This window comes from Atta colombica, unplaced genomic scaffold (genome assembly GCF_001594045.1).
Source record: "Atta colombica isolate Treedump-2 unplaced genomic scaffold, Acol1.0 scaffold145, whole genome shotgun sequence".
Classification (NCBI taxonomy): Eukaryota; Metazoa; Arthropoda; class Insecta; order Hymenoptera; family Formicidae; genus Atta; species Atta colombica.
The window spans coordinates 384,700-397,089 of NW_017259234.1; the positions used below are offsets into that span (position 1 = coordinate 384,700).

At 31.0% G+C, this 12,390-nt stretch overlaps 1 protein-coding gene and 1 pseudogene across 6 annotated transcripts; one reads left to right on the plus strand and one right to left on the minus strand.

Moving 5' to 3' along the window:
• Window positions 1–347: 347 nt before the first annotated feature.
• Window positions 348–10,188, plus strand: LOC108685042 (protein-L-isoaspartate(D-aspartate) O-methyltransferase-like). Of its 6 annotated transcripts, none has more exons than XM_018189657.1 (6): window positions 348–437; window positions 603–717; window positions 833–989; window positions 1,926–2,151; window positions 2,503–2,588; window positions 3,699–4,120. In XM_018189657.1, exons 2-6 carry the CDS (start codon window positions 668–670, stop codon window positions 3,879–3,881), a joined length of 702 nt encoding a protein of 233 aa, XP_018045146.1. In that variant the 5' UTR covers window positions 348–437; window positions 603–667; the 3' UTR covers window positions 3,882–4,120. The 6 variants fall into 6 exon arrangements, with proteins under 6 accessions (XP_018045146.1, XP_018045147.1, XP_018045148.1 ...); XM_018189658.1 differs by having other exon boundaries at window positions 599–717; window positions 850–989; window positions 3,699–4,116; XM_018189659.1 differs by having other exon boundaries at window positions 850–989; window positions 3,699–4,116.
• LOC108685034 overlaps window positions 8,697–12,390 on the minus strand; it is a 6,268-nt pseudogene continuing 2,574 nt past the window's right edge.

The following is a 12,390-nucleotide window of genomic DNA, read 5'->3' on the forward strand; positions in this document are numbered from 1 at the left end:
ACACGAATGGCGTGTATTTATTATATTACCATATATTAAGGATGCTAACGTGTATTATTAAGAGTTAATATTGTATTGACGATTTTTGAGTTTCCTCCTCTCTTCATCCGCCGGTTGTTTCCCCGCGAATTCTAAGAAAGCTGACATCAATATCTCACGTTAATATATTTACAATTATAAAAATCTTCATTTCGGAGTTTAACGCGTTTTGGAAAGGTTCGCAAATTTAAATCCGCGTTCCAATTTCGCGGGCGAGAGGCAAATCGATAGCCACCGCATCAGCTGTTTAATTCCCTCCTTTCCCTGCTGCTTCTCTCACCAACGATTCTCCCTTAAGGTCGCCACTTGTGTCATCACGGCCATATTAGGCACGAGAGGAGGAATGAGGACTGATGAGGACGTTTCGCGATAAATGAGGCTGCCCTGAAATTTTCAAGGTACGTTTTTTTTATCCGCCGTTTTTTTCAAACATTTTTCGTTGAGTGTTTATTGTCGCCAGAAATTAAGCGGCCTGAATAAAATCGATCATCGGCAAACGTCGTCATGCGTCGTCTCTGTTGTCATTCATGATCATCTGTGTATTGTTTTATGATGTAAGGCAGATTTTCTCGGCTGCGATACGAGGCTCTTCCCGGTGGATTGCAAGGGACAGCCTGCGAAGCATGGCATGGCACTGCAATGGCACTACGAACCAAGAGATGGTGATGAAGTTGAAAGGTAAATGACCCCTGCGATCGTCGTAGGATCGATGCATAGGAAGGACGGATTTAATTATTGCACCGAAATCTATTATTCGTTAGAATTACAATTGTTCGCTTTGTACGGCAATTAGGGACAGATTATTCGCAGATGCTGGTATACTGGCAACGGACAGAGCAGAAGCCGCTATGCTCGCTGTTGACAGAGCAAAATACTGCCACGAACCGGATCCTTACCTCGATCGTCCCAGAAGAATTGGTTACAACGTGACTATCAGTGCACCGCATATGGTAAATGTATATTTTACCTGTTTTATGTCCTATGAAGCTGATATTTGTATGAATAAGTTTGTATGGATCATTTTGCTTATATAAAATATGATATAAATAGAAAAAATATATAGCTGTGAAAACATCTTAGTAAACGCTAACTAAAAATAACATAATATTAATATTATAATTTTACATTGAATAATATTAAGTTAATAAAATACATGTTTATATAATGTTTATATAATGAATAAAATGGTTCATTTCAACGTTTACTTGTTTACATGATTCAATGGCTTATCGTAGCGTTTACTTGTTTACACAAAGTGTGATACAAATACAAGAAATATATTTCACAACTGTTTAAACATTCTAGTAAACGAAGTAAGATAACATCATTGTTATAACTTCACATTCAGCAATATAAATTTAACACAAATGTTGCACATAATAGTTTCATTGTTTAAAAAGTATAAAATTATATAATTGATGTTATGTTACTTTTATTTTGGGCATTTACTAGAATGTTTAAGAAAATATATAATTAATAATTTAAACGCATAATATAAACTATTAATATAATTCTTACGTAATTTCAAACTAAACATAAAACTGAAAAAATTTGTTGCTGCTTGGCGTCGATTCCTTTCTAATTTGTTAAGTAAAGTTAATCACACACTTAAATATTATAAATGAATATCTATATAGAAAGATGTTAATAGGATTTTGTTTATTTATCATTGACCAGGAATATGACTTGAAATGGGGTTATCAAAGTGTAACCTTTTATTTTATTTTTATGTTATTTTGTGTTAAACATATATTTGATGACTGCAGACTTTTCAAACAAAGATATTAACGTATCGCACAGAAAATTATCATTGAAGATGATATATATTTCTTAAGATTTAATCTATTTGGTAATGGTTTGATAAATTATGTCCATATTTCTTGCAGCATGCGTACGCATTGTCTATCCTCTCTGATCAACTCTTCGACGGCGCCAAGGCACTTGACGTCGGCTCAGGCTCGGGTTATCTATCTGCCTGCATGGCGTTCCTAGTAGGTTCAGGCGGACGCGTAGTAGGCATCGAGCATATTCCCGAACTCATAGAGATCTCCACTAGGAACGTTCGCGAGGACAATTCGCACTTCCTCAAGGAAGACCGCATCAAATTTGTGGGTAAGTTCTCGGTACTCCGTTAATGTTACAGTCCCTTCTGTTATTGTCCCTAGTAGTCCTTTCACTCAGACAGTCGAAGCTCCTTCTCTCGTCAATGTTATGCCTTTCCTTTACGTCTGATTATCATGAATTTTCGTGCAAAGCTCATTGCACGATGAGAGAAAACGTTCAAGAAGTATTACATGTATGCATAGTCCGAATAAAAGAAACCCGTGATCTATCCACGTGGAGTAGGTATGTACGTTGCCGTGAAGAGTCGAACGGAACACTGTCCACCAACTGTGTGGCTTTGCTGTAAAGGTAAAAGATAAAGACTGCCGACTAACAACAGGTCATTATGAATGCGCCTAGTGGGAGACGGCAGATTGGGACATCCTGCTGACGGCCCTTACAACGCTATACACGTTGGAGCAGCGGCCGAAACTTTACCGGAGACGGTGAGCATGAACGATGAACCATCAATATGCTGTCTAAGAAAAAAAAGAATAGAATTGCGTTCCATTATTCATTACGAGTACTGTTCACGAGTACGTTCACGAGTCTAAATTTTTTGCTTTAAAAGGCTATAAATTATAAAGTTGTAATAAATTGTCAATCACAGTCGAATATGAAAAAAATAATCAACTATGATTGGTTTTTTACAGCTTACAGCCTCTTAAAGCAAGATTGTGGCCTAGACTTAAGCGACGTGTATAGTGAGATTTTAAAGTGTAACGTCTATTCTACGATAGCCGTATACATAGTTATAAATGATTGTGATTAAATTGACTATTTACAGTCAAATATTCTTTTCATATTCGACTTGATAAATTTGTGAACCTGACATTTTATAAATTAAATTCTGACTTTTTATAAATTAAATTTTTTATAAAAAAAAAGGATAGTATTTCGTTTGTAATTCCACATATTAAAAAATATATAATTTTTAAAAATGACTCATCAAAGTCAATGACTTTAAGGTAAAAAGATTATTAATATATTTTGATTCAGAATCGTGTTTGTAGTGATTTTCTGTCATTTGTAGTTGAGCCGTTTAAAAATTACAAAAAATTTACGCTAAATAAGTTACGTAACTTAGCCAATTTTTGAGATACCTCAAATTGATTTGCGACATCTTCCTTAGAATCGTTTATAATTATTTATAGCGATTTTCCAGTCTTCAATTATTCCTGAACCTCCCGAGGTCTTATTGACGAAAATTTGCTCAGGATCTTCGACAATCTTTAATAGTATCTCGTCGGTGCCAATACTAATTCAGAAATTTGATTTTGGTCACATTTTCTGAAAGCCTAGTTCTCCTCTCTATTCTTCATGTGTACAATGCATAAAGCAAAAAAGAATTAACCACTCAAAGTTTTTTTATTTCATGGAAAGAAAAGAAATGAAGGACTTTGATTCATTTTTTTATGCATTAAATTTTTGTATGCTCCTATCTTTATGCATTAAAAATTATATTGTAAACGCTGTACACTATACGTTTTCAGTACTCGCAATAAATAATGGAACATAGCTATAGAATACATGTATAAACGATGTAATTTTTGTAGCTGATTGACCAACTAGCTCCCGGAGGTCGACTAATCTGCCCAGTCGTGGCCATAAAAGGTTTCCAAAGGTTACAAGATCTGCTGCAGGTGGACAAGAGCACAGACGGCGCGATCACAAAGAAGAAGCTGATGCAAGTCTCTTACGTTCCTCTTACGGATCCCACCACTCAATTACGTAATTAGAGTTACTAAGGTGAGGTGTCACGACGGAAAGAAACGTAAAATTTTCGAGCAGACGATTAAACGATCGCGTATACAAATCAGATTAGTAATCAAAATTTTTGTATCCACAAATTTTTTTCACGCATGCGTAGATGTGGAGTGCACGTCGTCTTCAATTGGGGATATCAATAAACTATATATATTTTCTACCTGCCTTGGTTAATTCCTTCGCATTTCTTCCACTAAATTAACATATTGCAGTCGCAACTATAATTGTTTTTTTCTTAGGAGACACTAATATCGTTTTATCTTTTTTGACATCAAATAAGAAAGATTGAATATCGATTGTGTCACCTAAAAGGAAAGCAGCTCATATGTGAAGCATCCCAAACCAGTCACTCATTTTGCGAAGTTTAATGGATTTCGTTCATATTGCTTGAATAATTTGATGAATAAAGACTCTAATAATAGCCCCGTAGGCTAACTGATTGCCGAATTGTAAGGCCGTCAATTTTTAGGCTTTCTCGTCGCAGCAAGCTCTCTTCGCTGTTGTTAGTGGGCATGAAAGGCAATTTGAAAATGAAATATTGACATTTTCATAGAGAATAAATTGAATGCTCTTTCACGTGAAAATCTCTTTTTTCGATCAGACTATTTTTAATAATTTCTGTCTGTTTTTAAATTTTCAAAATGGGGGCGCGACCAAAAGACCAATCTCGATTTTCTTTTAATATGGCTCAAAATGTAGCTCCAGGTTTCCACTTACTCTAAAGGGACATAATGGACACGCATTTGTTTGGGAATAAGAATTCGAAAAGTGAGGCAATGTCACTCCGTCATCCTGCTGGCGCGCCATCACTTAGCCCAGTCGCTCGGCACGGGTCGCTGTGGGTCCTGATGACATTTCTGTACAAGAGTTTAAAAACATTGCTCTCTGCGTTTAACAGGATTGAGATTGTTTTTAAGGAACATCTTAATGCCCGCATTACAATTGGTTTTAGTTTTTATTCTTTTTGTTATTTTCAATAATTTTTTGTTATTTTTATTAGTTTTCTTGTTATTTTTATATTTTTGTTATTTTTTATTGTTTTTTTTTTATTTCTATTTCCTGGAATATTTTATCATTTATTTTGGGAGAAAGTAATTTGAGCAGTGGTATCAGGCTACCAGTTTTTGTTTATCAGTTTCGTTTTTGGATATGAAAAAAGCAGCTAGATTTTCCGCGGCTAAAATAGTGCCATCAACACAAAAGTAACACTGTTTTATTTTACTTTGTGGAAAAGAGAAACTATCAATTAAGAAATATTCTAATGTCACTATTCAAATTGCTTTTTCCCAAAAATAAATGATAAAATATGAAAATATTCTAGAAAATAGAAATAAAAAATAAAAAATAAAAACAACAAAAAATAATAAAAAAAATAAAATATCAAAAAACTAAAATCAACAAAAAGAATAAAAATTAAAAAATAAAGAATAAAAAAAAACAAAGAGCATTCAATTTTATATTAAAACCCTGCGACGAGAAAGCCCAAAAATTGATGCCAGTTCGGCAACTAGCCTACGATCTGTTATTCGGCATAGAGTCTGTTCAAGCTCAAGCAATATGAACGAAATCCATGAAACTTCGCAAAATGAATAATTAACTTGACATGCCCCATATGTTGCTTGATATACAATAAAATGCTATTATGTTATCCTAGTCTGTTATGTAATACTGATTTTGTTGTAATAATACTGATATTGTCCAAAAATGGATGTGGACACGGAAGAAACCCGCGAAATGCATAATCTTTATATAGAAAGGACCCGTGGAAGAAGAATATTAATACTGATATTATTATTCTATAAGTATTTTAATTCATTTATACTGAAAACTTCCATTAGGACATAAGAAAAAATTAATATGGAAAAAATTAATAAGGATTAAATAATTAAAAATATGAATAAATAATTATTAATTATAGAATTAATTATAGAGAAATAAATATTTCTCTATAGCAAATAAAATATATTTTATATCTTTATATAATAAATACTTTTAATCGTATGTATCATTATAAGTTTCGTCGTTTCTGTTAGAAAATTGCACTCGTTTATATTTTATGGATAAATATCTCTCTCTCTCTCTCTCTCTCTCTCTCTCTCTCTCTCTCTCTTTTCTCTCGATTATATTTTAGTAGAAAAAATGACCTTTCTACTTTAAATTAGAGAAACGCCGCGTTAAGATTAAACAGAGATACTAATATATTTCTCTCTCTGTTATCGATTTTGTTAAAACTACTACCCTGCATACAAAAGTCTCAAATCGTCTTGTGTCGCGACTCTGATTAGAGAGGATCTCTACTTTAAATTAAATTGTTAGCTTAATGGCTGCAGCACAGACTCTTGCAAAACGCATAATAAATAATGCATAAGAAAATCAACTAATCGAAATTCTTCTTTTCTATAGAATGGGAGGAAAGAAAAGATTCTGATTAGTTGATTCGCTTATGCAAAAGTCTGTGCTGTGACTTTAAAGGTATATCGATACTTTACACAGCCACTTAAACATATACATTAAAAAAAGTTAGACGGGGAGCACAGACTCTTGCATAATGCATAATGCATAAGAAAATGAATTAATCAAAATCCTTATTATTATTTTCTTCTTTTCTAAAATAAAGACTCTGGTTGAATTTCTTATGCTTTAAGTATTATGCGTTATTCAAGAGTCTGTACTCCTCGTTTAAGTCTATAAGAGAAATAGTTGAAATTTATTTCAAGCAACAAATTTTGTATATACAAAGCCAGTTCTACATTAGTTGCAAGTTGATCGCAAGTTTGTTGCGACAGCCAATCTGAAGCTTGGATTTTGAAATTAACGTTTCATATTGGCTGTCGCAACAACTTGCGATCAGCTTGCAACTAATGTAGAACCGGTTTAATGCAGAGTCTACAGTAGAAGTCATAGCGGCCATAGGATCTTAAATCCCTAGGAAACTGACCAATTCTAATCGAATATTCTCCTTATATTTGATTGGTTTCCTTCGACTTAAGACTCTATGACTCTACAACTTCTATTAGTTCTATTGTAGACTTCGCATATCTTTTAGTCGCGACGCTAGGACGCATAATGGTGCAGTTTTGATTATTTATAGATATTTGTTTAATAATGTATTTTTTCGATATATATTTGCACTATTTTGGAGCAACAAAAAAGTAACAAGATATGATGTACTAGTTTTTTTTATCGCAGTTCTATGTACTTATATTTTTTCCAGGAGTGGTTAGTGCTAAGTTAAAAAGATAAAAGTTAAGTTAAAAAGTTAAAAAGTTAATTATTTTTAACTTAACTTAGTTTTAAATTCTTAATTTTTTAACTTAATTTAGTTACATTTTATAGATAACTTTTAATTTGATTTTTTTTTTAAGTCAATCCTTAAATATAATGCGAGAGACTAATGTATATAATTTAGTAATTTTATATTGTATCATCATTACTTGTGAACAAAAATAACCAGATTCTTTCTGTTATTAATAAATAATAATGAATAAATAAACTGTGAGAAAGGAAAAATATGAAAAATTAAAATAATCAAACTAAATTTAACTTTTAATTTTTTAATTATTTTTTTATTAGCTTAACTGTTAATTTAATTAATTTTATTATGGATTAATTTTTTTTTTATTAAATTATATATTCAAGGCTGTTAACTTAGTTCAAAAAGAAATTAATTCAATCCTGATTTTTTCGTTATGGAGAATCCAGCTTGCCATTAACCTGAATTTCCCATTTTCTTTTTTTTTGCTGTTAAACAGTTGGAACAACAAAATTCTAGCTAGCAGCAAATTAGCAACAAAATAGCACTAAATTTTTTACCATCCCTACTCGAATTGTGCTAGTGGGGAGGTCCAAGTTAATAGAGATGAGATCTAGTATGTTGGAAATCTTTAAATAAATTTATTTATTGCGAAAAATATTATCTCAGTCGGGATTTTTAACATTCCATGTTCTAAGCCTTTAAATTACCGAAGTCTTTATAGTAATATTTATTATAGTATTTATTATAATATTTATTATAGTAAAATTTATTCGTAATAATCAGTATATATATATGGAAACAATGTCTTTCTTTTAGATAATGTAATAAAAAAGTTTCATGGTTTTGCAAGTACTTATAATGGCATTCATAGTCATCGAGGACAATTTAACCTCGAAAAAAAGGCTCTATATCTCTAAATTTTTACTTTGAAATGAGACTTGAACTGCTATCTACCTGAAGTTCAAAGTATTTCACGCTAAATTCAATTAAAAATATAAGTTGTGTTCCATAAATGTGTTTTTCATAAAAAAAAGAAAATAAGTTAATATTCTTATAAAAATTCTATTAATTTTATTGTTATTTGACTATTTAACATCTCTTCCCATTTTCTTGTCTGTAATTTTCTACAATTTAGGTAAGATAAACGAAATAGATGTTAATAAATTTAATCGCGGATTTTTGTAAATTATATATAATATTTTATATATATGTATATACAATATCTACTTCCACTGAAATATTACAGTCCAGGTAGTATTATTGGTTCGTATCTAATTTTATAGACGTTTCCTAAACATAAGTTTTACAAACCTTTAGGAAATGTATTGCAAACATGTGCTACTGAGGAACCTAAAAAATTTATGTTACTATGTTAACATTGTTATTATATTATTATATTAAATTATTATAACAACATTATTTTTTTAACTTAATGAATTGCCTTAAATAAATTTAAATAAATTATCTGGATCGCGCGTATATTTATTGTTAACTGAGCCAAAAAACTCTATCATAAAATTCTCTGTTATTTTTATTCAATTTTACTAACTGGATATGGCACAGCTTTCCACAAAGGATGACTTCCATCATCCTTTTTCATCATCATAACTTTTCACCATCATAACCATGAGCTTTTCTGACGGTTCTTTGAGATTGTACGTCCAGTTGATTTTCGCAAAGAATTTAACGAGATTTGTGGGGAATTGGAAATTCGGAAGCTTTGTTCCCATGGGAAAACATGATAATAATTGTGCGATCCTTCCACCGACTGTAGCATAGTTAACGAATAGGTTGTCCGTTGGATTTATATGCCTGTTGTTAAAATAAATGACAAAATTATTCTTAGGCAATAAAAAATGACAAAAGCTTTAGATTTTTTTGAATCAAATTTATCACATATGAATAATTTTGATATTAATTATTTGCTTACGCATCATATGGCCTTGAGCCCCAGATATGAGCCACTGTTGATGCGCTATGTGCAGTTTGAAACGTAAAGAATAAAAATTTGCGACACGAAAGCTCTAGACCAAGTTTCATTCCATGCATACACAGGCAACATCATCGGAAGCAGGAAAGTGAATATAAAATGTAATATCGGAAAATATCTGCATTAATTAATTACGGCGTGTAGTTTTCATTGCAGTTTTATATCTTACGTTAAAAAATTTATGTAAAAAAATTTTCTAAAGAAGCTGCAAAAAAATATCGAAATACTAAATATAGCCCAGATAGCCAAATAAGGGCAATATGTTGTAATTTTGTTGTCACTTATTCAATTTTACCAAACTAAAGCCAAGATGTTTCCACAAACTGTTATTCTAATGTCACGTAAAGTCTTCATTAGAATTCAGCAAACTGCTGGCAAGTTGTCATCATACGTGCATGATATGCCGTCAGTTTGCTGTCAACATGATGAGTTTATTATTTCTCAATATATCTCTTACAATTTCGTAAACTCATGAAATCTATTTGTCCTTCTGATGCTAATTTAGTTCATATTAGATTCCAATGACAACAAATTGTCGACAAGTTGAAAACAATACATGCGGTGCAATTTGTTCCATTCCATATGCTAAATCTCGCTTGGCTATCTGGGTGCTTTCAAAACGAATCAAATTCTGTAGGACAGCATTTATGAAATTATATGACGAAATTTTATACAAAAGTTATCAACATTTTAGAAGAAAGCAGAGTTTTTGCATATGTTTTTGAAAATATAAATGCAAATTACAAGTCTTATACAAGATATGGTTATATAATTTCATAAATGTCTTATTAATTTCATAAATATTCGAGGAAATTGAAAAGGCTACATAAAAATATCATAATTATAAACATTTTCCGAGGGCAAAAATTTCGTAATATCTTTATTTCTTCTTATGTTGTTTTGTCTTTTTCAATATAAAATTATTTCGTATAACTTATATAACTCTGCACAAACTTACTTAACATACATCAATAGGATCAGCCAATACATCGCTTATGTCGATCTCAATTCCTTCGGCTCACATCCGGATATTTCTTCATCATCAACTAACCGACATGGGAGAAAAAGAATCCTCAGTTACTGTTACGGATCCACATCCGTATTAATATATTTGTGGAGCACCCGATGCCATATACTTGAATCAAGAAAGATCGAACGCAATTAGTACACTAGAAATGCTTTAAAATTGTGAATTATAATCCATATTTCTCAAGAATATCATGTAAGTAGCATGGATTTTACTGATTTGATAAGATGATTTATGACATAATCGATATGATACAATAGAAATGAGAAATTTTTAATAGCAATTTATTGGTCTATTAACTTCTATTGTGTTCTCTTCAATCGCGTAAGTCAAATTAATCAGATCTTTGCAGATCTGCAGAAAATTAAAAACGATTATGGTATTTTTTTATAAACATGCATTACAATTTTAATGATTAATTCGTTGATGGTCTAAATTTTACTTTTTTATTATGTTTTTTTAGGATATCAAGAAAATTAACAAAAGAAATTTTCCAAAGAATACTCCAAGCAGTCATCATCAGATTTTCGAAAAAGTTAAAAGTAAAACAGGCATATACGAAGCCTAAATGGAGAAGACAAATAGTTACGATGTTAAACCATTTGGGTTCCGTCTTGAATCAGTTTTTATATAGCTTTTGCTTCTGTTTTCCTTATCATTTTCATCTATCTTCTTTGTAGTAATCGAAGATTCCTCATTTTGTAAATCTTTCTCTATAAGTGTTTTTATGTCTGTTCTTAAAATATTTATGTGTTTTTTAATTACCAAAAATTCAAAAAATTTGCTTCACGTTATTAACAAATAAAGTAGCTATAACATGTAATTGTCGTCTTTTTTTCTTCAAATTAACAATTAAAAATTAAATTTGTCATTCATACAAAATACAGAATAGCATATTTTAATGTTTATTAGAACACAGTATAAAAAATAGTTTGTATTTTTCAATATTTGTAATTTTTTAAATGTACAAATTGTTTGTAAAGTAATGATAAATCTTTCGCATAGGGGCAGAATAGACTAAACTGAGAAGAAAAGTCCTCTACCATTTTACAATTTTCGCAATTTAATGAGTTATTAATTCATGAAAATAGCCAAATTCGCCCTGTCCACCAAATGTGCAAGTGCGTGACAGGATAGAACCGCCCAGCGCGTGCATTTGCCATCGCTCGTTATTTATTATTATTAATATAATTTTTTACTATCTTAAAATTGATAACTATTTTTTATGTAAGCCTTATATATATATTTATGGATGTTTATTATACATTTAACATTTTTTATTAATATTTTTTAATTATCTTTCTTTGCAATATATTCTTTATTTTCTGAATCGCTAGTTGAGTCTCTTCCACTAATTCAAATCCAATATAAAAATCCAATATCTATCCAATATCTAAATCCGAAAAGATAATGGGTTATTTCATATTTTTACATTATTTATTATACGTGTTATATTGATATCTTCGGTAACATGCGATTGCAACGCTGTATGACAAATGACGCATTATAAGACTTTTATCAGTCAAGTTGTTCAACTGCATAAATAGTTTGTTATAATAAAAAAAAATGCTTTTACATGCTTTTATTTCAGACAACAAAAAAGTATCAAGTTGTTTTTTGCGTCTAAAAGACGACTTAAAGACATCCTATATCATAATTTTGTGTTGTGGGACACAAAACAAAGAGATCTCTTGTACTAAAAACAATGATTTAAGATAAATATTAGGTGCGGGAAAAAGTTCGTGGCGTTTTTTTAATGCCATCTAATGGGAAAAACGCCACGAACTTGTTCCCATAATATATGCAGAACTTAATATATGCAGAAGAATTGCAAGCTTATAAATTTTAAATACAAACAAATATATTTAGAGATAAAAGATCGACATAACTATAATCGCAGCATCATTCGGAATAAAATGTTTCATATATAATATATAATTATACAAAATTATATTAGGTGTACAACTTTGCTGCCGTTTTTTTTCCGAAATTCGAGGCTTTATTGTAAAAAACTGGTTATACATTTATGATTCAAAGTATTGTCCATCGCTGGCCACTACTTTCTCCCATCTTTCGGGTAGCGTACGAATCCCGCGTCGAAAAAACTGGTCATCTTTTGAGGCTATCCACGAATCGATCCAATTTTTTACTTCTTCATAAGACCGGAAGTGCTGGTCAGCCAGGCCGTGTGCCATTGATCGAAACAAG